This window comes from Lissotriton vulgaris, chromosome 1_2 (assembly GCF_964263255.1).
Source record: "Lissotriton vulgaris chromosome 1_2, aLisVul1.2, whole genome shotgun sequence".
NCBI classification, from domain to species: Eukaryota; Metazoa; Chordata; class Amphibia; order Caudata; family Salamandridae; genus Lissotriton; species Lissotriton vulgaris.
Window position 1 is genome coordinate 331209297 of NC_141686.1, and position 27622 is coordinate 331236918.

The following is a 27622-nucleotide window of genomic DNA, read 5'->3' on the forward strand; positions in this document are numbered from 1 at the left end:
CTAAAGAACCCTCCCAGCAGACCCGGCAGCAAGAAAACCCCCTGGTTCACCGACGAACTCAAGGACTCCAAGAAGAACTGCGGCACCCTCGAGAAAGCCTGGCGCCATGACCAGACCACCAAGCACACCACCTGCAAGCACCACTAGCTGATCCGTGCCACCAAGAAGACAGCACTGGACAACAAAGCACACGACAGCAAGGAACTCTTCAGCATCATCAAAGAGTTCTCCAACCCCAGCGCTGGAAACAACGACATCACCCCCTCACAAGACCTCTGCGACTCACTCGCCTCCTTCTTCCACCGCAAGATCGACGACATACACAACGGCTTCGGCGCACAGACCACGCACCCAACCACCAAACCAATGCCCGCCACCACCACCCTCTGCAACTGGACCCCGGTCAGCACTGAAGACAACACCCGCACGATGAGCACCATCCACTCCGGATCCCCTACCGACCCCTGCGCCCACCACGTCTTCAACAAGCCCGACACCATCATCGCACCCCATCTCCGGGAGATCATCAACGCCTCCTTCCACACCGTCACCTTCCCGGAGAGCTGGAAGCACGCCGAGCTCAGTGCCCTCCTGAAGAAACCAACAGCGGACCCCACCGACATCAAGAACTTCCGCCCTATCTCGCTCCTCCCTTTTCCTGTCAAAGTCATCGAGAAGACTGTCAACAGACATCTCGCCGCCTTCCTCGAGACGAACGGATCCCTCGACCCCTCACAGTCCGGTTTCCAAGCCAACCACAGCACCGAGACCGCCCTGATCGCAGCCACCGATGACATCAGATCCCTGCTCGACAACGGGGAAACAGCGGCCCTAATCCTCCTGGGCCTCTCCGCAGTGTTCGACACTGTCTGCCACCGCACCCTAGTGCAGGGCCTCAGCAACATCGGAGTCCAAGTGAAGGCACTGGAGTGGATCATCTCATTCCTCGCTGGAAGAACCCAGAGAGTCCGCCTCCCCCCGTTCAGATCCGAAGCCACCGAAGTCATCTGCGGCGTACCACAAGGATCATCACTCAGCCCAACCCTCTTCAACGTCTACATGAGCCCACTCGCAGCCATCGCACGCCAACACAACCTCAATATCATCTCCTACGCAGACGATACCCAGCCGATCCTCTCCCTCACCAATGACCCCACCACCGCTAGAGCTAGTCTACACGAGGGGATGAAAGACGTCGCCGAGTGGATGAAGAACAGCCGCCTGAAACTGAATTCAGACAAGACAGAAGTCCTCATCCTGGGATCATCGCTCTCCGCCTGGGACAATTCCTGGTGCCCCCCTGCCCTGGGCACCACTCCGAAACCAACGGACCACGCACGCAACCTCGGCTTCATCCTGGACCCCTCCCTCTCGATGACCAGACAAGTCAACGCCATCTCCTCATCATGCTTCAACACCCTGCGCATGCTCCGCAAGATCTTCCGAAGGAACCCCACCAAAACCAGGAAGACCGTCACCCAGGCACTCGTCACCAGCCGACTGGACTACGGGAACACCCTCTATGCCAGAACCACATCCAAACTTCAAAAAAGACTCCAACGCATCCAGAATGCCTCCGCACGACTCATCCTGGACATCCCACGACACAACCACACCTCCGGCCACCTGAGAGACCTACACTGGCTCCCCATAAGCAAGAGAATCACGTTCAGGCTCCTCACCCATGCACACAAGGCTCTCCACGACCTGGGCCCAAAGTACCTCAACGACCGCCTGACCTTCTACACGCCCACCCGCCAGCTAAGTTTGACCAGCCACGCCCTCGCCTTCATACCAAGCATCCGCCGAGCCACCGCCGGAGGAAGATCCTTCTCCTACCTGGCAGCCAAGACCTGGAACTCCCTCCCCATCCACCTTCGGCTGACCCAGGACAACCTCTCCTTCAGGAAGCAGCTCAAGACCTGACTGTTCGAGCAGTGACGTACCCCTCTCCCCCAGCGCCTTGAGACCCTCCCGGGCGAGTAGCGCGATATGTAAATGCACTGATTGATGACACTGTGTACTTGTCTGCACTGTGAAAAAATTGCAAAATAATTGCAAATGGCATCCTGCACAGTGTCAGTTATGATAAAATAAGTATCTCTATCTTTATACGCTAAAGTGCATATACTACTTTCACAAAAGTGAAACTGAAAATTAGCAAGGAGTGAGAGAGGTGATGATTTTGGGATCCTCCCTAACCTAGGGTGAGTACCAAACATATGCCTTTAAAATAAAAAAGCACATCTTATTGAACGATTTGGTGGTGGCCCCATCCTCCTAGGACCACCTGAAGCAAGTTATTGGCAAAAAAACATTCCCAACCAAAAGGCCCTGCAAAGCATTATGGGATGAAATTAGCAGTGGGCAGTGAATATTATATAGTATCCAATTCTACAAAGAGCTGCAGTTCAACTGGTGGTTACTAGATGTTCCTCACAAGTCAAATGCAAATGCTTGATGAAAGGGTTTCAATGGTTTTGCATTTGACACGTGAGGGACATCTACTAATGACTAGGTGAACTGCAGCTCTTTGTAGAATTATTTTGATATTGGATACTATAATATTCACTGCCCACTGCTAGTCTCGTCCAATAATGCTTTGCAGGGCCTTTGGTTGGGATTTCTTTTGCCAATAACTGTGCTTGGGGTGGTCCTAAGAGGATGGGACCACCACTGAAGTTCAACAAAATGTGCTTTTTGTTTATGCTCTTTGTGTTCAAATCTGCTTGGTCCTCCCCCTAGGTAAGGGGGGCCCCAAAATCATCAGTTCTATCATTGCCTAATGTCTTCATCATAAAAGTTCACTTTTGTGAATTGGATATATGCTTTTAAGCTGTAAAATAGCTTTTTCAAAGCATCTGAGGATGTTGTTGATTTAGCTGCTTACGGAATTAGTACAAACTTTGCATGCTCCTAGTGAAGTATTATGCCCCGGGTTAGTAACTAGGAGTCTTCATCACTTCAGGGGGGACAAGAGTCTTCTGCACTGCAGGGTAACCAGGAGCCTCCAGCACTTCAGGGTAACCATTAGTCTTTAGCACTGCAGGGTAGAGAAGAGCCCTCTGCACTGCACGGTAACCAGAAGTCCTCAGCACTGCACTGCAGGGTAGAGAAGAGCCCTCTGCACTGCAGGGTAACCAGGAGTCTTCAGCACTGCACTGCAGGGTAGAGAAGAGCCCTCTGCACTGCAGGGTAACCAGGAGTCTTCAGCACTGCACTGCAGGGTAGAGAAGAGCCCTCTGCACTGCAGGGTAACCAGGAGTCCTCAGCACTGCACTGCAGGGTAGAGAAGAGCCCTCTGCACTGCAGGGTAACCAGGAGTCTTCGGCACTGCACTGCAGGGTAGAAAAGAGCCCTCTGCACTGCAGGGTAACCAGGAGTCTTCAGCACTGCACTGCAGGGTAGAGAAGAGCCCTCTGCACTGCAGGGTAACCAGGAGTCCTCAGCACTGCACTGCAGGGTGGAGAAGAGCCCTCTGCACTGCAGGGTAACCAGGAGTCCTCAGCACTGCACTGCAGGGTAGAGGAGAGCCCTCTGCACTGCAGAGTAACCAGGAGTCTTCAGCACTGCACTGCAGGGTAGAGAAGAGCCCTCTGCACTGCAGGGTAACCAGGAGTCCTCAGCACTGCACTGCAGGGTAGAGAAGAGCCCTCTGCACTGCAGGGTAACCAGGAGTCTTCAGCACTGCACTGCAGGGTAGAGAAGAGCCCTCTGCACTGCAGGGTAACCAGGAGTCATCATTTCATTTAACACCTTGGCTGCTAGAGCTATTTTCCTCCGGTGCTGAATTGTCGTAGAGCCCATAGTGCATGACGAGCTCAGCTCGTCATCAGCACAGCTCCACTGTGCCTAATGACGAGCTGAGCTCGTCATGAGCATCGAAGGGGTTAGTGAAGCTTTATTCGGTTCATAACAGTAATGACCATAAAAGCACATAGCAAAATGCAACAAGATAAAATACAGTAAATTAACGGTAATGTTTAAAAGATCATGCTTTTCCTAAAAGCCATAGATTTACAGATAAAACTCTCAGCATAAAAACATATATAGGGGCAGTCCATGTTGTATATAAAAACACATTGCATCCTCCGCAGTACGAATACCATACTTAAGAAATATTGGTTTTAGATATGTGATCCTTACATTCTGGAACAACGTACAAATGAGCATAAAGTGCGAGGTGCTTTGTTTAGAATGCCCATCGCAGGGACAAGGGCCAACCGGGTGCTTTTTTTGATGTGGAAAGGCCACCAGAACGTGGACAATTCCAGCTCTCAATCTAGTCAATACAAATCGATGCGCAGGCCTAGTTACCACACTCAGGTAATTCCGGAATCCCTCGATAACAATATATTTATTATAAAGATTAACAATGACAAGAGAATTAGTCACAGCTGAGCGTTTCAGAGCTCTATAGGACTTAAAAGAATTTTTCATGTCCTGTTTGGCAAGACCTCTGGGAGGACGATGGTCTAACAGCAAGTTAATATCATAGATACTCAGGTAGCAATCAACAACATATTTGAGCCATGGTATCATCAAACAATTGTCTAAGCCAAGGCAATCCCTAATTACAAGTTGATTAAACTCAGTCTCTTCCTTGAGCCAAATAGCTCGATAGAGTAGTAGAGGCCTGAGTAAGGCAAGGTCGCCCAAATAAGCGACCCCTACCTCTTTATGGATCAACTCTGTTGGGGCAGATTTAGGGAGGCACAGTAATTTCTTTATGAAGTTATTTTCTTCCCTCTGCAGGTACTCAACATTGCAGTAACCCCAAAGCCCCGCCCCATAGAGGGCGATGGATACACCACGTGCCTTGTAGATCTCCATCATATCTTTAATTCGCCTATCTCCCAACTTAGAGGCAAATTTCAAAATGCCATGGGAGCTTTTGCTCATTTTGGTCCTAATGTTGGTTAATTCATGCCCCCAGCTACCATCACTGGAAAGGTAACCCCCCTAGCAAAAACTATTGACATGCTGTACTTTTACCCCTTCTATAAAAAAGGCACAGTTTTTCCCCGTCTTTGTCCCACAGGTCATAGTGTGGGTTTTATTTTTGTTAATCAGCAGTCTCCTACTCCCAATAAAATGAGTAAACCTGTCCATCAGCGCTGCAGGCCAACAGGTGTTCGGGACAGAAGCACCGCGTCATATGCATAAAGCAGAACTGGGACACTATTCCCAGCAACCTGTGGGGCATCAGCTTTGACAGTTTTCAGGGCAGATTCAACCCCATTAATAAAAAGAGTAAACGACAGGGGAGCAAGAACACACCCCTGTCTAATTTCCCGTTTAACATAAAAATTTGGAGTACACTCCCCACTGACCCCATAGCGGACCCATGTTTGCATCTTACTATACAATCTTGCAAGGAAAAAGATAATTTCTTTGGGGGCACCCATATCTAGCATAACTGACCACAGGAGAGAATGGTTTACCAAATCAAAAGCACTGCTTGGGTCAGCAAAGCAAAGATAGATATTACCGGTCTTGGCTATAGTGTACTTGCCAATAAATAATTCTAAATTCAGGCACTGATCTAAGGTCCCTCGTTCCTTCCTGAATCCGTATTGTGAATTGGCAAGAATCCCGTTCTCATCAGCCCACTCTTCTAATCTATACAGCAACACTCTACTCATGATTTTGACCGATGAGTCAAGCAGGCTAATCGGCCGGTAGTTGCAAGCTGATGCCTTATCCCCCTATTTATAAATGGGGACAATAATGGAGTCACCCTGAGAGGGTGGGATCAGGGTAGTAACTGCAGCATCGAGTGCCAAAGTAAGTATTGGTCCCCAGAGCTGCGGTTGAGCCCTGAACACATCAATTGGGACTCCATCTGGCCCCTGGGCCTTACCAACCTTACTGAATTTAATACTACTTTCCACTTCCTTCAGGGCGATATCTAAAGGCACCACGGGCCAAAGCCTTTGCTCTTCGGACGTCTGAGTATTATCCTGGAAGATTGCGGAAAAGTGTTTCACCCAGTCCTTGCTACCAACGTTGGAGGAGAGCTGTGGATTTTTATCATCTTGGAGGAAAGGGGAGTTAATAGTGGACCAAAATAGACGACTATCAGCAGTTTCTGCTGCCTTGGATAGGTGATCCCAGGCTTCCTGCTGTAATTCCTTCTTCCTTTTGGATAGCGGCTTTTAATATTCAATTCTTAAAAGTCTGACTCTATTCTTATCTCTTGGAGTAAGGGCTAAAGCGTGTTTAAGTTGCGAGAGAAGGGTCGTACAGGTATGGTCAAACCAACCGATCCCTTTTCCGCTTCTGCCCGATTTGGTGCCTGTGAAGATGTTATTATTAGCGTTGTTAATGTTAAGAAAATTAATCATAACGGAGGCAGGAGGACATCCTAGAGTCAGGATAATATCAATGTCCGCCAAGCACTTATTTACAATAATGGGTTCCACAATAGATGCTTTTCCCCCTTTCCACCTAAGCCTGGTCCCATTAGCCCTGTGTGGCTCAATGTCACCCAAAATTCTTGTTGGCGATTCTACTCTGCACTTCCATGTAGTTATTTGCATTGTGATGTAGTTATGGTCAGTCAGGGCGGAAGCATCCCTTACCTTGGTCAGGCAGTGAGGTACCAAATTAGATGAAACCATAATATGATCGATAGTGGATACGCTATTCTGCCCAATAAAGGTAGGAATGGAACTCTCACTATCCCCTAGGTCAGTACTCACTAGCTCTAAATCATAAGAGGCCATGACGTTATTGATAGCTTCCCCATAGGCATGATGTGGGAAATGCAACATGCTCTCCCCGCTATTGGTTTGAATCCCACATGCCCTGGAGGAGGACAGACTGCAAACTGGTAAATTAAAATCCCCTAACCAAATATAAGTAAAAGTGCATTTTGCCTCAGATATCAGCTTCAAGAGGGCACAATCCAACTCCTCTATTACTTTGTGCCGTAGATTGTTAAAAATGTTATTATAAAAATGTATTAATAGCACATCAGTGCCATCCTGCGCGCGTACCCAAAGACTTTGTGAGTGGGGTTCGACTAGCAAATGTTTGATAATTGTCAACTTTAGATCCACTGAAATTAGAAAAAGTAGACCTCCCTTTGCCCTGCCTTGATTCAGTAGCTTCGAGACTATAGCATGTGTACCCTTCGAAACTAGGTTTAGCAACACACCATGTCTCCTGTGGGCATAGGATGTCATAGGACCTTACAATGCCCTCTCACTCCATTTTGTGTACCTTAGAGGCCCAACCGGCAATGTTCCAGCTAACAATTGAAATCCCCATGGTATGGTCACTGTTAGAAATGCCATGTGCATTGTTGGGATTCTTGCCTTTACTACTTTGTTCAATCACAAACCTCCCTATATTACTACCTACATCCCTCACTGGGTCCTCAGAGATCTCAGTCACATAGGACACTGTTGGCCCACTACTCATGTTACCCATGATATCATTAGTCTGTTGGCTCTCAACAACCACCTCTTCCTCACTAGGGTTATTCAGATTAGCACCCCTGGTGACGTCCCTCTGAAGCCCGGGTCCCTTATGAAGTCAATCATTCTGATCCAGGGTACTCAGGAGTTGATACCTGTTCTGGACCGGGACTTCATAAACCATCCCATGAGTTGGTGGAAAAAATCTGTCACCATTAGGTGGAAAATTGGGGTTCGATAGAAAAAATCTGTCATCAATAGGTGTAAGGTTTGGTGTGGGCAGGAAAAATCTATCGCCAGTAGGTACAAAATTAGGGATAGGTTGAAAGAATCTCTCACCATTGGGTACAATATTAGGGGTGAAAGCCCTATCTCTGCTAGTGGCAGGTGGTATCGTGTTAAGATGGTTGTAGAAATAGCCCAAAGGACGTGCAGTTACATCGGTCTCATACTGAGTTATTGCAGCAGCTCTTAGTAGGACCGTCGCAACATGCTGGGGATGTTTAAAATTGACGATCACACAGTCTCCCCCACAGTTCTTTCTGGTATTGCTAACCCAGTTGACCCTTCTAGTAGATAGAATTTGGTCCGAGAAATTAACGGGGAACCCACAATGTCTATGTAGCCAAGAGACCGTTTTGTTCTTTAACGAGTCCCGCGGCTCTTGGAGAGGTATAGCCTGACTGGATGCTAAGGGGGGAACGTTGATTAAAACCACAACGTAGGGTACACACTCGGTGGGAGGTCTACCGAGCGATTATTACCAACAGATGCCCCTACAGACCCAGCAGCCGTCGCCGGCATTGCTGGTGCCTGCACTGCCTCGCCTGTCTTAGGAGCTGGTAGTGTGTTTGTACAAATAGGACCCACTACAGACCCAACAGCAGCTGCAGCCATCACAGGTGGTGCCTGCATTACCCTACATGAATGGCATGCTGGTAACGTGCTCGTACTTGGCAAGGCAGATGGAACCTGCAAGGTCAGACTACCCATATTGGAGTCAGATGTAACATTTTTCGTAGGGCAAGACCTCCCCTTAACTGGCTTAGGAGCAGATTGGATACTAGGGGCATCCTTACTAGCTGGTCCAGTGTTAACCAACTTGGCTGCGTGCACATCTAACTGGGACCCCAATCTAGATACTTCAGCAGATAAGGCATCAATTTTGGCAAGTAATGGTTCAACAATCAACTTCAATTTACCATCTATGCAACCCACTAACAATTCGAATTGGTCAGTATTAATAGTAACACAATTGTCTTTAGTTAAAGTCCCTATGTCACAAACATTTTTCTTAGGTGTGGATTCCTTTTTCCTCCTGGTCATATGGCCTCCCCGCTTGATAGTTGATTTCCTACATGCTCTCATAGAATGTGTAGCCCTTGTGCATGGTTGCGGAGTACCATCAGGACTTTCAGGTTGGTCTTCCACAGGGATAGAGTCATCTAACACCTCTACAGGAGTAGTTCCGATGTTACAGCTGGTGTCCTTAGACTCGACTGTCACAGTGGGAAAAATGTTATTCTCGTTAGTGGGATCCAATGATAAGTCAGGTTGTGGGTCAGGTAAATTACCTTGACCCAGGGATTTTCTTCTGTCACTGTTAATCCTACTAACAACTTTGACCAAATAGTTATCCATTAGAGTGGTTTGTATCGACATTATTGGCAGCAATTTCGGAATATAGGGCAAAGGTAGTAACAAAAGAGGTGTGGAATATTATAGACCACGCAACACACAGTTAGCTCCTCGGTATCCACAGTATATCGTTTTTAAATGTCAGGGCACTTACTCAGACAAACGGCCAAGGGGGGTGGCCCAGCCCAGCCTCTTCCGGCCCCTGACGCCTAAGACGGCCCGCCCTTTGCCCGGGCTTAGCCAGGCGTCACCTGCGCGCGTCCCGAGATGCGGGAGGCGTTCCGGTCTTTTCAAGCGCCTCCGGGCGCTGCGGTGACGTCACAGGTGCGGCCTGACCCCCGGGGCACCTGAAAGTTGTAGTGCCGGCGTGGGAGCACGGAGGTTGCAGGAGCCGTTGCCTTCACGGCTGGAACTGCGGCGACTGACTGAAGGCACCTGGGATGTGAAAGCCGTTTCCCTAACAGCGAAGGCTGCAGCAAGGTAAGTGCTGCCCAGACGTTCCCCCCGCAGCTCCTGGCGCTCCGGTCTTTTAAAGCGCCTCCGGGCGCTGCGGTGGCGTCACAGGTGCGCCCTGACCCCCGGGGCACGTGGAAGTTGTAGTGCCGGCGTGGGAGCACCGAGGTTGCAGGAGCCATTGCCCTCACGGCTGGAACTGCGGCGACTGACTGAAGGCACCTGGGATGTGAAAGCCATTTCCCTCACGGCGAAGGCTGCAGCAATGTAAGTGCTGCCCAGACATTCCCCCCTCAGCTTCTGGCGCTCCGGTCTTTTAAAGCGCCTCCGGGCGCTGCGTTGGCATCACAGGTGCGCCCTGACCCCCGGGGCACCTGGAAGTTGTAGTGCCGGCGTGGGAGAACCGAGGTTGCAGGAGCCGTTGCCCTCACGGCTGGAACTGCGGCGACTGACTGAAGGCACCTGAGATGTGAAAGCCGTTTCCCTCACGGCGAAGGCTGCAGCAAGGTAAGTGCTGCCCAGACATTTCCCCCGCAGCTCCCGGCGCTCCGGTCTTTTCAAGCGCCTCCGGGCGCTGCGGTAGCGTCACAGGTGCACCCTGACCCCCGGGGCACCTGGAAGTTGTAGTGCCGGCGTGGGAGCACCGAGGTTGCAGGAGCCGTTGCCCTCTAGGCTGGAACTGCGGTGACTGACTGAAGGCACCTGGGATGTGAAAGCTGTTTCCCTCACGGCGAAGGCTGGAGCAAGGTAAGTGCTGCCCAGACGTTCCACCCAACCAGGAGTCTTTAGCACTGCAGGGTGGAGAAGAGACCACTGCACTGCAGGGTGGAGAAGAGACCACTGCACTGCAGGGTAACCGGGGCCATCAGCACTGCAAGGTGGACAGAAGCCCTCTGTACTGCTGGGTAACCAGGAGTCTTCAGCACTGCAGGGTAACCTGGAGCCTTCAGCACTGCAGGGTAGACAAGTGCCCTCTGCACTGCAGGGTAACCAGGAGCTTTCAGCACTGCAGGGTAACCATGAGCCTTGAGCACTGCAGGGTGGACAAGAGCCCGCTGCACTGCAGGGTAACCAGGGGCCTTTAGCACTGCAGGGTGGAGAAGAGACCTCTGCACTTCAGGGTAACCGGGTGCCGCTCGTAGTTGTGTGGTGTTGCTAAGACCAGTGGAGTTCTTGTTCCCTACCTGTGCCCTGGGCTGCAAGGGATCATCGTTGGGAGGAAGAAGACGAAGCAGGACTGCGAGTCCCAGGAGTGTTTGCGGCGTGCTCACTAGCCGCACCTGGAGACTCTTCCCGACTGACCCTGCCTACCTCCTGGGCGTTCTTAACCACGACCCTCGGCCTCCGCTTCGCGGGAGCAGTTCGTAGTTGTGTGGTGATGCTAAGACCAGTGGAGTTCTTGTTCCCTACCTGTGCCCTGGGCTGCTTCGGATCACTGTTGGGCGGAAGAAGACGGAGCGGGACTGCGAGTCCAGGAGTGTTTGCGGCGTGCTCACTAGCCGCACCTGTAGACTCATCCCAACCGACCCCGCCTCCCTCCTGGGCGTTCTTAACCACGACTCGCGGCCCCCGCTTCGCGGGAGCCGCTCGTAGTTGTGTGGTGTTGCTAAGACCAGTGGAGTTCTTGTTCCCTACCTGTGCCCTGGGCTGCATAGGATCACTGTTGGGCGGAAGAAGACGGAGCGGGACTGCGAGTCCCAGGAGTGTTTGCGGCGTGCTCACTAGCCGTACCTGGAGACTCTTCCCGACCGACCCCGCCTCCCTCCTGGGCGTTCTTAACCACGATTCGCGGCCCCCGCTTTGCGGGAGCCGCTCGTAGTTGTGTGGTGTTGCTAAGACCAGTGGAGTTCTTGTTACCTACCTGTGCCCTGGGCTGCATCGGATCACCGTTGGGCGGAAGAAGACGGAGCGGGATGCGAGTCCCAGGAGTGTTTGCTGCGGACTCACTAGCCGCACCTGGAGACTCTCTCCGACCGACCCCGCCTCCCTCCTGGGTGCCCTGCCCGCGCATTGACTATAAGTTCACGCACCCTGACGTGCATCGCGGAACGCGTGCGGGACGGCGCCGGGTGAAGCCCGGGCCAAGGGCGGACCAGTTGTAGCCCGTTCGAGCCCGGGAGAGACAGGACCGGGCCACCTCTCTAATTCCGTGTCCAGCTGCCCTCGGTCTGCTTGAACTACACTTTTACAACTTGGATTGGTCTTGTGCAAATCAGGAATTGATCAATATGGCAACGAGGGAGACGAGGAGTAAAACTGCCACTTTGGTAACAGGTACTTTGGATAGTTTTCTCATTAAAGCAAATACTGTGGTAAACAATGGACTCACAGCCCTAGAGAAACAGTTAGTAGAGGGGATTGAAAGTACACAGCGAACCTCCCTGGGCTCAACCACGAATGCCAGATCCCCAGATCTATTTGATGTTACCCACCTATCCCTTCTGGATAGTATCGATCAAACAATCGAATCAGTGTTACAGCAGCTGAGGACACCCTCCAATTCGCACCAAGATCGAGACTCACTCCTTACTATTTCTGAGACGATGCCACCTTCAACATCCTATCCAGTTCTGACTCAGGAGGAGGGGAGTGGTACTAACTCAACACATCTACGGGGTCTCCGCGAGGGCGCAGTTCCGAAAAGAAAAAAACCTAGGCAGTCAAAGGGCGTAAAGAGGGCAAAATTGGATCACATCCCAAACACCACTGTTAACAACACTGATGTCACGGAAACTTCCTCCGCCATGATTGTCAATGAAATGGTGAGTCCAATGCACCCTGCCCATACTCAGACGCCACTACAGCCTGGCGCGTTTATTTTCGGAGAGGGGTCTTGTAGTAGTATGGATCACTCCATCCACCTTATTACTAATATCCTTAAAAAACTGCTAGACCCCTGTTGATTAGGCTTGATTGTATTGATGCCAGACTTCTAACAACAGAAAAAGCAACCGGGGGTATGAATGATGAGCAGGGATTGCGGACCAGCAACCAAGGAGTAACTGCGATAAATACTGGGATCTCCCCTCCCCTTAGTGTTCCTAGAACTGTGATTGCAAATCAGCCCACTTCCACTGCTATTGCGAATGCTCCTCAACCCCACTCCTGAACTCCTGAACTCCTGAACCCCACCTCAACCTAACTCATCACCCCCTCCAAGGCAACTCTCCCAGTGCCTTTAGTCCGAAAGTCAAAGTTGCCTATTCTGACTACTACAACGAGGCAGGAAAAGTTTCCCATCAGAATGGCTGACCGTCCTCATCGGACTGGCAATAGCCAAACCCGGCCGAATGTAGTTAATCTGCCTCCCGAGGCGGCGGCCCACACTGTAATCCTGACTGGGGTTCCTGAGCTCTCTAACTCTGCGGTGGAATCTTTTGACGCCCTACGTAACAAAGTTATTAGCTGGTTGAACATTCACAGGCCACTACCATCAAATTTGAGAGGGGAAGTACTGATGGCTAGGAGGGTTCCATGGGTTGGGCACACTGTAAAGAAAATAGGGGGTGACTTTATCCTTGTAAGTTTTAGGAGTTGACAGATTGTCCACCATATCTGTAACTGGCTGGGGTCCACGGGGAATACATCCATTGAATTGGTCCTCCTGTGGTTTTTTTACCCAAGAAGCGATGATTCGCATCTTGGGGCAAATGACGGCTGGACTAGGGTGGGATTTGCCATTGATGGTTCAAGGTATAGGCCCCCACGTCATGACACATTTACACATAGTAATTATGTTCATGCTAACAGATATAGCTGCCTTGATTGGGTTGACTGACTTTCGAGGGCTGTATGCACTGGGGGTAGCGAAGGGGTGGTCCCTCATACTGTTCAGCTTGGGACAGGGATAGATGTCACAGACACTGGCAATTGTACCCCTGTCCCTCTGAGGAAAATTAAATTTTGGTCATGATGTGTTCCCTAGCGCGTACCCCACCGACTCCATGTACCAGCTTAAAGTGCATGTAACTTCCCTCCTGTGCCAGCTATGAAGACGCAAATACATTTGCGTCCAACGTCAACTTGTCCTTTTTCAGATCCACCATGAATGGATTATATAGACCGTTCCTAAGTATGCTATGCCACCGTCTTTTTGTAGTACACTTTTCACTTTTTCCTGCTCTAGCCAGAGTAGGCCCTGAATTCCTGCCATCTGAACCTCTTTTGTGGCTCCTGACTCTGCCCAGGCTACTTCTGTACTCGTGAACTCTGTCCTACTTTCAGCGCGGCCCCTCGCGCTCAGCTCAAGCCTGCTTTCTGCCAAGACTGACTATAACCTTCGAGTTATCTGTTCCGCCCTCCGAGAATACATTCCTGCCTACTAGATCCTGTAAACATCCTCTCCAGCTGCAGAGCCAAAAGGGCCGACCTGTCTTAATGCAAGTAATTCATAGCCTCCGTTGCCATGCTTCCATGGAAGGCCCCGTGCCCCCACGCTTCACATGTAGACACTTAGGCGCTCATACACGCATCTACAGTTAGCATAGAGTAGCTTCTGCCCTAGAGACCTTTCCGCCCAGATAGTATAGTTCCTAAACATCAGATATCAGATATGATAGAAGTACAAGTTGATCTGACATGCCAGACTTCTGTCTCTTTCCGTCAGTGTAAATGTCAAGTCCCCTGCACCCCGTCAATCACACGTCATGCAGCTGCGCGCGCATCCAAGCTTCCGATTTTCTGCTGACATTGCAACATTCTGTTAGCGCCACCCCTTGGTGCCACCCACTTGCGTCACCTATCAGTGACGTTTCTAGCACACACCTCTAGTTCACGCCTAGTTTACGCCTCTTGATGATGTATTAGTACCACGTGTATACTGTTATCTTGCCTTCTCTCAGCTGTTACGCCTCTTACATTGATTCCTATGTATAAATCAAGTATATAAGCTATGTATTGATAATAAACTTGAGCGCGCTCATCTATCCCTTCTGACACCCCTGTGGTGGTCAGAACATGATATCCTGATTCCTTTATGAGGAATAAAACCCTTAGAAACTCTAACACCACGGACTCTGTTTTCTTTCCTTCTGATTGAGTTATTATTGATTAAGTACTTACCTGCATAGAAATTAAGAGAGTAAATTAATTATTTACGTCATTTTGGCGCCCGAATAGGGACCCCTCCCCCACCTCACGCGCCGGTAGGTGCGTTGCAATCCGTGTCCCCTGCCATCAGTTAGACGGACTACACGTGTACTGGCAGGATTTCCTGCATCCCCCTCTGACCCACGGAGGTGACGAAGACTGCGATCAGTGCCCAGACGAGGCGGTGAGGAGTGCGGAGGATCCCGACCAGAGCCCAGCCGAAAGAAGCAAGGTCCGAGGTGTGAAGAGGCCCACCAGCTTTCCGAAGTTTTCCGAAGTTTTCCGAAGTTCCGAGTCGAGTCCAGTCGAGTTTTCCGAGGCCTTCTGTTTTCTGTGCTTCCCGGTGAGTACCATCGCTGGGTCGTATCTAGACGGGTTTGGGTACGCAAGTCCGGTCTGCACTGTTTTTAGGCAGTGTATCGGTACTGTTTAGCAGTATATAAAGTAAAGTATTCCGAAATTTCTGCACTGTTACACCAGTGTATCCGTACTGTTGAGCGGTACATTCAGTATAGGGGGTGGTTAGCTATGTCTTCAATGTTTTCATGTAATTAATGTTGTGGTATGAATGCGACTGTGTTATTGTGTATTATTGTATCTCTTGTATCAACTAGCTGTAGACTCGTATTAAGGAATAAAGACCTAACGTTCAGTAATAAGTAAGCAAGATGCCGTTCTTCAACAAGTTAAAACAGATAGGAACTAGGAAAGGGTTACTGGAGGAAGAAATTCCTATCCCCCCTAGGGACACTCCAGGCAATTTTATGTATCAAAAACACGGCATAGATGCCATATTATATCTAGATTTATGGGCCGATTACACCAAACACCTAGACGAAAGACACAGATGGCCTGTCACTGGAACGTGGGATGCCGAGTGCATCATGAGGGTAGAAGAAGCATTATGGAAAAAGAAAGCCAGACAATCTCAGAAGGACGCCATAGAGTTTTGGCGTAAGGAATCACGTAAGCGTGCTGACAAAGCACTCCGTAGAGAAGACAGACTTAAAGAATCAGATAAAGAGCAAGAAAACGAATTAGTTACTGAAGGGATCCGAGTAAAAACAGAACAAATAGACCGTGCCCGAAATAATCTTGTAAACGGTATGTATCTTGCAGCAGATGGCACATCTGAAACTGAATCAGAAATACCGAAAAACTTACCGACACCATTAGTCCCAACTAAAGTAATGCATAAAACTACTAAAGACATATTCCTAAATTCATATCTAGAGGATGTAGTACCAGCTTATACCAATCTGCCTGTTCGTGCCCTGCCTACTGACAGGGATGGGGGTGGCACTGCGCCCCCAGATAATGTTCCGCCGGTACCGCAACAGACCTCCCCTGTTCCGCCAGCTCCGCCACTTCCCCCACTCAAAACGGACCTACCGAAACCAGTACTACCTGATCTTACTAAACGACAAATTCAAGTCCAAATCCAGACTCCGCGAAGAGATAATGCCCAAGCATCCGCCTCAGGAGGTGCGACAGCGGGTCTACAGACCCCGCCACCGACACACAGATTGCATTTAAGGGACACGCAGAATCCTTTCCAGTCTCCCTACTCATCCCGGCTTGACGCATTCAAAGATAGGATGTCAGTTTGTAGATATGATCCAGTACCCGGAAAAGACGATTTGATGTTATTAGCATCACTCCGATTGAGATCTGCCACCGATAACTTGTTATGCTATGTAGGAATGCAGGAAATTCTCGACAGACTATATAAGTTCGTACTGACAGGGAAAGACCCCGAAAGTGTCAAAGCTGCCATGCATAAACAGAAAGTTGACGTTCAAGCACAGATATTACGATTTTTTATAAATTGTGTGATAAGAGAACGAGACAGGCCTGGGACAGATCAAAGTGAGTTAGACGCATTGAACAAGTGGGGTCAAAATATAGCAGACGCAAGGCATGATAAAGGGACTTGCATAGCCAGTATGTCCCAGAAAATAAGAAAGGCAGTATTGACAGCACACCAGGAAGAGAATGATAAAACTTCCTCAGAGGAGGAAGAGGAACATGAAACATCAGGAAAAGCATCAGGAAAATCTACAGATACTATAGCATATGTAGGTAGGGGAGCCTACCTTAGGAAGGGTGTCCGTCCAGAGAGCAAGAGAGTTCTTTTTTCTGAGTTAACAAATCCGAATTCTTCTGAACATCAGTTCCAAGAAACTGATAAAAGGCTTCGAGACCGAATGGGGTACCATGTACTGAACTCAATGGACGAACAGGAATTAGCTCGGTCAGCTGTATTATGGGCCGAAAACCCAGACATATATAATGATGATACGTTAGTGCAGACATTCTTGAACCTTTCCCCGGAAGAGCAGAAAATAGCAGGTGTATACATGATTCAGCACCTCCTCATCAAGTTCAGAAATCATCATTCTGATCCAGGTCCCTTACACGAGACATTAGAAGCACTACTCATGGATAGATGGAGAGGTTTTAGTACCAAATTAATACAGATAATTCTAGAGCAACGACGTAAGTATTACAACTTCCTAAGCTCTGAATATGTTCCCGCCCCGCCTCCAGAAAGAAAAACGTACCACATGCAATGCGGTGGTGGCATTGAAAGTCAGAATCCCTTACGAGAAGTACACCCAGTTATGGGTACGGACCAACGCTTGAAGCGTGTGTATGTTCACACACCACTGACTAAGTTAGAACTGTTAGAAATGAAGAAATTAGTTCCGTGCCATGATAAAGACCCGGCAGGTTTTCACAGAGAGCTCAAAGACATGTTACTGATGGGAGATTACACGTATGATGATATTACAAAAATGTTGAAAGTACTGTTGCCCACGGGCATTTACGAGAAATTAAAGGAAAAGGATTGGGAGGTGGGAGAGTCAAAGATAGCATGGGCGGAAATAGAAGACGAAGAAAGCAAACGAGTCCCAGGGTTAGGCCTTGGGGATCTGACTAAAGCATTACCAGGTTTAATAGTACAGGTCTTGCCAAGATTATTGACAACTAGAAAGGAAGATTGGGACGCAATCTCGTCCTGTAAACAGAAACAAGATGAAGATACTAGTGACTTTTATTCGCGATTCGAGAAATGTTTCATCATAAATAGTGGTCTAAAAACTAGTAGCGAATCATATCCACACCTTTTTGTAACAAAATTAGTAGAGAACGCCCTACCACTAGTTAAAAATAGAGTGTACAAGGTTGAAAGTACTTGGCAGGCAAATACGCCATCACAGATGTTACAAATGTTACAATATCACCAGAATAGAATTAGGGAAGAACAAGATCAGGAACAGAAACGTATGAAAGACACGAAAATGAAAATGTTAGTAGCTCAGACAATTCCAGCCGAAGGTCATAGAAAAGGTGGGGCCCAGACCAATCATTCTGCCGCTCCCGTTAAAGGGACATGTAATTATTGCAAGCAGCCAGGTCACTACGTACATGAATGTCCAGTCCTGAAACATAACATCGAGACAGGTAAAACTAAAGAAAGACCGCGTCCGCCTAGACATGAACAGGGTCATCAACAGACCTCACAGAACGAACAGCCAATGCAGAATACACAGCCTATGCATGATCAGTCCCATACAGTACAGACCGTAGCAGTACCACAGCCACAGCATGCTCAGACACAGCCCGCTGCCGCAACACGGCAAGTTTCACAACAGATGTACCAGTATGCCCAGTCGGCATACCCAGATTATCAGCGATATACATGAAACAGCCTAGAGAGGGAAGGTGATTTGCCTCTTATTGAAATTCCTGTAGATCAAGAAGGTCCTTATGTACATAGTCACGTATTAGGAAAAGACAGAAAGTTTTTAATTGACACAGGGGCAAGTCGCACTACTATAAGTCATAATGAAGTTCCAGGGGCACCCCTCTCAGGCTCACAGAATGTTTCCCTTGGTTTTTCAGGACAGCCTATTGTAAATGAAGTGTCAGAACCAGTACCACTAGCTGTGGGTCCATTATCTCGAGTTACAGATTTGTTACTTACGAAATCATGTCCAGAAAATCTGTTAGGAATCAAAACACTGAAGGCTCTAGGAGCTATCATATGCTGTTCCCCGGAAGGAGTCAGACTCTTTCTACGGGATTTCAAGGGTCATTACGTTTTACGTGATTTTGATGTCAGATTGAAAAATGTACCAGATCACTTATGGGCAAAAGGCCCAGCTGATGTAGGTTGTATGCATATCACTCCATATCGTGTTACACTCAAGACAGGAGTTGTTCTACCCAGAATCAGACAATACAAGTTACCACCCGATGCTGTAGTGGCTTTACTGAAAATCATTGAAGAGCTTATTGCCCAAGGAGTGGTCGTAGAGACCGACTCCAATATCTGTAATTCACCCATCATTCCAATTCTTAAACGTACAGACCGCAATGCACCGCCAGTATATCGGCTGGTGATTGACCTTCGAGAACTGAACAAATGTATTGTACCACAGTACCCTGTGGTTCCTGATATCTCCTCCCTATTGACGGCCATTGATTCAGAAGCAACGTTCTTTACTGTAATCGATCTCAAGAACGCTTTCTTCAGTGTACCTATTGACCCGGAGAGCCAATATCTCTTCGGATTCAGTTTAAATGGACGAAGTTTCAAATTTTCCCGCGCACCTCAAGGATTTACAGAAAGCCCCAGCATCTATAGTCAAGCACTGAAAAGACAACTAGATTGTATTCAAATGCCAGTTAATACCGCCTTACTACAGTACGTCGATGATCTACTGATCACCGCACGAAGTGAGCCCGAATGTGAACAAGCATCACTAACAGTTTTGCATTTCCTGGCCGACAAGGGACACAAGGTGTCCCCTTCAAAGCTCCAATTCTGTGTTCAGCAAGTTGTGTACCTGGATCACTTGCTGTCCAAAGTGGGGAGACAGCTCACTCCCGATCGCATTCAATTAATTGTAAACATGCCACAACCCCAGACACAAAAGGAAGTGCGGGCCTTCATAGGCCTCACCTCGTACTGCAGACAATGGATTCCTCAATATGCCTTCCTAGCTAAACCACTCATTCAGTTAACGACACAGGAGGCAGCGACTTCGACTGTCCTCCCTTGGACTCAGGAACACACACAAGCCTTTGAGGAATTAAAGAAAGCTTTATGCCAAGCACCAGTTTTAGCGACACCATGTTACGGCAAACCGTTTACACTTTTTGTTACAGAACGTGACGGTACAGCGTTGTCTGTCCTCACTCAAGATCAAGCAGGTTCACATAAGCCTTGTGCTTATTTTTCAAGTACATTGGATTCAGTAGCCCAGGCACTCCCTGCATGCTTAAAGTCAGTAGCAGCAACAGCGTTAGCAATCAGACAAAGCGATTCAATTGTTCTTGGTCATCAGTTAACAGTACAAGTTCCACATTCTGTAGAGGTTCTGTTAAACAGAACCCAGACTCAACACTTGACTATAGCACGACTTACAGGTTACGAATTGACATTATTCCAGCCACACATAGAAATCAGACGCTGCAGTATCTTGAACCCAGCGACATTGTTACCTACAGTTATGACAGATCCAGCTCCACATGATTGTATAGAGATCATTAATGCAGTAACAAAGCCCAGACGAGATTTAACAGATGTTCCCTTGACAAATCCAGACCTGACACTTTATGTGGATGGTTCATGCATGAGAACAAGTACAGGAGAGTTAGTAGCCGCATATGCAGTGACCACTGAAACCGAAGTTAAAGAAACACATCGTATTGATACACTGTCTGCTCAAGCGGCAGAGCTCATCGCTCTGACCCGAGCCTGTATACTAGCCAAGAACAGAAATGTTAACATATACACTGATTCCCGTTATGCGTTCGGAGTTGTACACGACTTCGGCATGCTCTGGCAGGAACGAGGTTTCCTGACCTCTCATGGTACAAAGATACAACATGGTCCACTCATTCAAGCACTGTTAGAAGCAATACATCTGCCTTCAGGCATATCCGTCATGAAGTGTAAAGCACATACTAAAGTCACAGATTCTGTTTCCCAGGGTAATGACCTGGCAGATCAGACAGCAAAACATACAGCACTGACTCACACTCAGACAACTGATACGATAAAGACAACAGATCCGACAAACTGCATGACAGTCAGAGATCCCACACTAGATGTTATTGACATTCAGACACATGCTACTCCAGAAGAAATAAAGAAGTGGATTGAACTAGGAGGGATCCAGACAGATCAAGGTTGGATGACGAAGGGAAAATCTATATGGTTTCTCCCTGACTCTATGGTTCAAGTCATGATAAATACAGCACATAGTCCTGCCCACCTAGGAGAGAAAGCAATGTCAGACAGTTTGCAAAATCTCTGGTACAATAAACACTTACGAGCAGCAGCAAAACAGAAAGTGCGTACTTGCATGATCTGTTGTCAGTTCAATCCAGGTAAAAGCGTCCCTGTAGAGCAAGGTGGATTCCATCCTCCCGAACACCCTTTTGAGGTCCTCCAGATGGATTATATCCAGATGGACCGTTGTCGAGGATTTAAATATGTTCTCGTAATTGTCTGTGCTCTGTCCCGCTGGACCGAAGCATACCCAGTCCCAGATTACACTGCTCCGACCACGGCCAAACAGTTGGTTCGTGAATTTTTCCCACGGTACGGCTTGCCTCGTGTCGTGTACTCAGATAACGGTCAGCCATTCTCGTCTGCCCTAATGAAAGAAGTTTCCTTGTTATTGGGATACCAGTGGAAGTTCCATTGTGTCCGACATCCAGAAGCAGCAGGCCTTGTAGAAAGGCATAATCAGACATTAAAGATCCGCCTTGCCAAAATATGTCAGGAAAAAGGGGTCGACTGGATAGTCGCCCTGCCAGTGGCACTATTCTATATGAGAATGGTCGCCCATTCGAGATCAGGGCTATCCCCGTACGAAGTGGTCTTTGGCAGACCACCGAATATGTGGGGGACGCCCATTCCTAAAAAGATAACCGATGTTGATTCTAATATGTTGACAGATTACCTTGCCTCCTTGATGTCTGCACTCCAATCATGTCGTTCACAGGTTGCCGCAGCCTTCCCTGACAACACCGATGTGAAGCCGCATGACGTCCGCCCCTGGGACGTTGTCCTCGTCCGTAATTTCGACAGGAAAAGTCCATTGGAGCCCCGCTGGAAGTCTCCGAAGACCGTTCTTCTGACTACAAAGACCGCAGTCAAGTTGGAAGGCAGAAAGGGGTGGGTCCACCTAAGCCATATCAAAACATTCCCAGGACTGAAACCGGAACAAGACACACCCATCCCCACCAAAGACTGTGATAACAAAGACTTTACCGAAGTCAAAAGAGAAAAGACTCCTCAAGAACAATACCGTATAAAATTACGATCTAGCAAGTCAGACAGTTTAATTGTTTAAGTCCTCCCCTAGGTGAATCGGTTAAATAGTTTCTGACATGTATCCCCTAGATCGAGTTAGAAAGAGAGAAGAAAAGAAAAGAACATATTGCAAATCCCTTCGTAGTCACTGCATAGTGACACTAATAATTATGTTTATTATCAGTATATTAATCATTGTTGCTAGCATCTTGTTATCTATCTACTATCCTATTTTCAAGCGTGAACAATCTGCTTACAATGTCTATGCTGAACACACTTTTAGTGAGTTGCCTCCTCATGAGCTTTCCTACCGACTCGCGCTGCGCAACAATACATTCATTAGTATGTTACATCATTCTCATCAAACTAACAATGCTACAAATTGCTGGATATGTGGCCGACTCCCTCCCTACCAGAATTACAAGGGAGCCCTGCCTCTCTTTCCGTATCCGTTCACCCACAATGGCTCCTGCGGAGCATGGTTTAAGATAATTAATTCCTTAGATCCCGACATTGCTGTTTTCGATGGGGGTTGGGTTTGGGGAAACCTGAACTTGGTCCTGCTCGATGTCTGTTACCCGGATAAGGAGGGACTTCCCATTAGAATAGGAACTGATCTAGAAAATGAAGTATATGGATTAGGTAATTATACAATTAGCCTTATGATTCTTACTGTCGAATCCGAAGCCACATCAGTTCTACCCATTATGTCAGTGCTGCCAGTCACTGGCGAATTATGTATCAAAAAGAAAGGTTCAGTACACTTAGGTCATAGTAGATGCACTACTGTGGTCGAATACAGTGATGATGGAAAATCATCTTTCAAAGCTATCAGTCATTCTTACTTTGTGTGTGGTCATACCGCATACATTCGTCTACCTCCAGATTGGGATGGTACCTGTTACATTGCATTCCTTTTGCCACCTGTTTTTCTAGCTCCTTCTGATTACCATAGAAATAGCAATCTAGTAAAGAATAGACCCAGAAGAGATGCCCCCCTTATCGACTACACAGAAACGGCATGGGAACAGTACACTGATTTTAATAAAGGATTCTTTTTCTTTTTGGGCCCTGTCCAGAATAGTAAATTAATACGCAGATTAACTAGAACACTTGAAGCAGTAGTAAATGAAACTACCTCCGCCTTAGGTAACTTAACAGAAGAGCAGTCCGCTATGCGGGTTGTTGTCCTTCAGAATCGTCTTGTAATTGACGTCATCTTGGCAGATAGAGGTGGAGCCTGTAAGGTCATCGGGTCAAGCTGCTGTGTTTTCATTCCACAGAATGCACCATCTGTATATCAAGCTATCACCCGTCTCCATAAGATTGCAAATCAGATACATCAGACTCCAGGCACCTGGACTTGGTCCGGTTGGTTCTGGACAACGTTAACAGCTTGGGGATGGAAGATCCTATCCTTCCTAGGCATTGGCCTAGTCCTAGTATTTAGTTGCTGCCTGTGCCTGCAGTGTGGGCCAGCGATTTGTGGACTGTGTGCCACCTCTTGTATTGAACATTCCAGTTTTCATTCAAAACGTAACCGAAAGAAAGAAGAACAAATGATGTTACAAGAACAGACTGATCGATTCATGAGGATCGATATTTCATGAAGGGTCCGTAGGGAACAAGGAGGGAATGAGGAAAATTAAATTTTGGTCATGATGTGTTCCCTAGCGCGTACCCCACCGACTCCATGTACCAGCTTAAAGTGCATGTAACTTCCCTCCTGTGCCAGCTATGAAGACGCAAATACATTTGCGTCCAACGTCAACTTGTCCTTTTTCAGATCCACCATGAATGGATTATATAGACCGTTCCTAAGTATGCTATGCCACCGTCTTTTTGTAGTACACTTTTCACTTTTTCCTGCTCTAGCCAGAGTAGGCCCTGAATTCCTGCCATCTGAACCTCTTTTGTGGCTCCTGACTCTGCCCAGGCTACTTCTGTACTCGTGAACTCTGTCCTACTTTCAGCGCGGCCCCTCGCGCTCAGCTCAAGCCTGCTTTCTGCCAAGACTGACTATAACCTTCGAGTTATCTGTTCCGCCCTCCGAGAATACATTCCTGCCTACTAGATCCTGTAAACATCCTCTCCAGCTGCAGAGCCAAAAGGGCCGACCTGTCTTAATGCAAGTAATTCATAGCCTCCGTTGCCATGCTTCCATGGAAGGCCCCGTGCCCCCACGCTTCACATGTAGACACTTAGGCGCTCATACACGCATCTACAGTTAGCATAGAGTAGCTTCTGCCCTAGAGACCTTTCCGCCCAGATAGTATAGTTCCTAAACATCAGATATCAGATATGATAGAAGTACAAGTTGATCTGACATGCCAGACTTCTGTCTCTTTCCGTCAGTGTAAATGTCAAGTCCCCTGCACCCCGTCAATCACACGTCATGCAGCTGCGCGCGCATCCAAGCTTCCGATTTTCTGCTGACATTGCAACATTCTGTTAGCGCCACCCCTTGGTGCCACCCACTTGCGTCACCTATCAGTGACGTTTCTAGCACACACCTCTAGTTCACGCCTAGTTTACGCCTCTTGATGATGTATTAGTACCACGTGTATACTGTTATCTTGCCTTCTCTCAGCTGTTACGCCTCTTACATTGATTCCTATGTATAAATCAAGTATATAAGCTATGTATTGATAATAAACTTGAGCGCGCTCATCTATCCCTTCTGACACCCCTGTGGTGGTCAGAACATGATATCCTGATTCCTTTATGAGGAATAAAACCCTTAGAAACTCTAACACCACGGACTCTGTTTTCTTTCCTTCTGATTGAGTTATTATTGATTAAGTACTTACCTGCATAGAAATTAAGAGAGTAAATTAATTATTTACGTCACCTCTATCACCGGAGCGGCCAATCACTATTAGTACGCAAGGCTTCCCTACTGATCAACCACCAAGAATACTTCACCAGAATATAATATTCCAAGAAGTAACTGATTCGGGGGTCCAAGAGGGGCAGGTAATTCTGGACGGGTTTCCAGTGTCATGTACAGATATAGATGGTGAGAGAATGAGGGGAATGGCACCCAAGCCAGGTCCGAAAAGGATGAAGGTCCTTTCATGGAAAGTAGCAGGCATCGCCAATAAAGTAGATTCCAGTGACTGGGGGTCCCTAGTAGATAGTAATGACATCTGTCTCTTTCAGGAGACTTGGGCTAGGGAAGCTTACCCCAGGGTGGGTTATGCAACTTTCTATGTCCATGCTAGGTGGGGCGGCAAAGGGAGGCCTTCCGGTGGTCTCGCTATCTGGGTGGCTAGTCACATAGGTTGTAAGCGGAGATAATACCAACCCATTCGGAGGACATACAATGTGATCTTCTCAAATGGACAGACGCCTACAACCTGGCGATTGTCAATGTGTACTCGCGTCCAGTAAGTGTGTCCATGGAATCATCCACCCTAGACGATCTATCTTCATTTCTGGGACAACTACCCGCTGATTGTAGGATATTGATGGGTGGGGATTTCAACTGCCACTTTGAACCACTAAAAGGTTTAAAGGAGGGTGCCCTAACAGCTGAGGATGATTACAGGGGGGATTCCCCCCTGTCAATCTCCAAACCCATATCATAGTCCCCCTTAGCGTTGCAGATCACATCCCTTACCTTGAACTTTGCCCTGAGAGTCTGAAATGGGCACACACCATCTGACGCCCCCTCAGTGTGTACCTTCAATAGGAAGGACCATGAATCGCGTCTGGACTACATTTTTGTAGATACACGCATGTGGCCCATGGTTTTGGACTTCAGGGTGATTGAAAGAGCAGATTGCAATCATAATGCTCTCTGCTTGGATATGGTACACCCAGGGCCCAAAGAAGGCATGCCACTCAATGACCCAAAGCAAGACACAGGGGCCCTAGTTCTATCTAATAATAGGGTAACCAGGAGCCTTCAGCACTGCAGGGTGGACAAGAGACCTCTGCACTGCAGGGTAACTAGGAGTCTTCAGCACTGCAGGGTGGAGAACAGACTACTGCACTGCAGGGTAACCAGGAGCCTTTACCACTGCAGGGTGGAGAAGAGACCGCTGCACTCAGGGTAACCTGGAGCATTCAGCACTGCAGGGTAGACAAATGCCCTCTGCACTGCAGGGTAACCTGGAGCCGTCAGCATTGCAGGGTCAGCGCTGCAGGGTAACAAGGAGCCTTCAGCACTGCAGGGTAACCAGGAGTCTTCAGCACTGCAGGGTGTAGAACAGACCACTGCACTGCAGGGTAACCAGTAGCCTTTAGCACTGCAGGGTAACCAGGAGCCTTCAGCACTGCAGGGTAACCAGGAGCCTTCATCACTGCAGGGTAACCTGGAGCCTTAAGCACTGCAGGTTAGACAAGTGCCCTCTGCACTGCAGATTAACCTGGAGCCTTCAGCACTGCAGGGTAACCAGGAGTCTCAGCACTGCAGGTTAACCAGGAGCCTTGAGCACTGCAGGGTGGACAAGAGCCCGCTGCACTGCAGGGTAACCAGGGGCCTTTAGCACTGCAGGGTAGACAAGTGCCCTCTGCACTGCAGGGTGATCTGGAGCCTTCAGCACTGCAGGGTAACCAGGTGCCTTCAGCACTGCAGGGTCACCAGGAGCCTTCAGCACGGCAGGGTAACCAGGAGCCCTCTGCACCACAGGGTAACCAGGAGCCCCCTGCACTGCAGGGTAACCAGGAGCCTCTATCACTGCAGGGTGGAGAAGAGACCACTGAACTGCAGGGTGGAGAAGAGACCACTGCACTGCAGGGTAACCAGGTGCCTTCAGCACTGCAGGGTCACCAGGAGCCTTCAGCACGGCAGGGTAACCAGGAGCCCTCTGCACCACAGGGTAACCAGGAGCCCTCTGCACTGCAGGGTAACCAGGAGCCTCTATCACTGCAGGGTGGAGAAGAGACCACTGAACTGCAGGGTGGAGAAGAGACCACTGCACTGCAGGGTAACCAGGAGCCTTCAGCACTGCAGGGTAACCAGGAGCCTTCAGCACTGCAGGGTAACCAGGAGCCTTCAGCACTGCAGGGTAGACAAGAGCCCTCGCCTCTCCAGGATAGGGATAGGAGTGTTTTAATACGTGTACAGCACTGTACTGTAAACAGTACTGCTGCCCCCCAGCAACTAAAAATATAAAACACTGCTCCCTTAGCAACATTCATAATACGTGTTGTTGCTGTTTATATTATCAAGGTGTCAAAGTCTTTTGAATTGTTCTATTTCCGCCATATATTGTGACCATAAGATGTACATAAAATTAGAATCTGCTTTACATTTTATTGTGCTGCATTTCTCCCTAGCGGACTCTGAATTTACCCCCGGGACCGTGAGAAACACCACATACAACAGAAATCAGCCCGATGGAGGTGAGCGCTGGAAGAGGGGTGCTGACTGGTTCCCGCGTAATGATGACTGTTATCGATATATCAAGGACAAGATGTTTTGGAAAGATGCTGAGGTATGGGGCAATGTTTCGGTGCATGTCTAATCTAAGCCTTCTGCAGGGTATCCCCTACATGGGTTCCCACCCTAATAAACAGCTCAGTAGTTTGCCTTATGCTTATGGAAAAGCACACATGCCAACATTTTAGAAGAGGTAAGTGGGAGAATGGATTAATGCCATTGGTTAGTAATGATGTAGAGGCAGTTTCAGGCGGTGAAAGTTGTATAAATGTTTACAAATGCTGTGCGTGTAGG

The 27622-nt window shown here is 48.3% G+C and overlaps 1 protein-coding gene across 1 annotated transcript in view; it reads left to right on the forward strand.

The window, feature by feature from the left end:
* LOC147736667 (C-type lectin galactose-binding isoform-like) overlaps window positions 1-27622 on the forward strand; it is a 155035-nt gene that overhangs the window by 75718 nt on the left and 51695 nt on the right. Inside the window, exon 2 of the mRNA XM_086953802.1 lies at window positions 27226-27383. Coding sequence (XP_086809928.1) covers window positions 27226-27383 — 158 coding nt within the window. The remainder of the gene's footprint in view (window positions 1-27225; window positions 27384-27622) is intronic.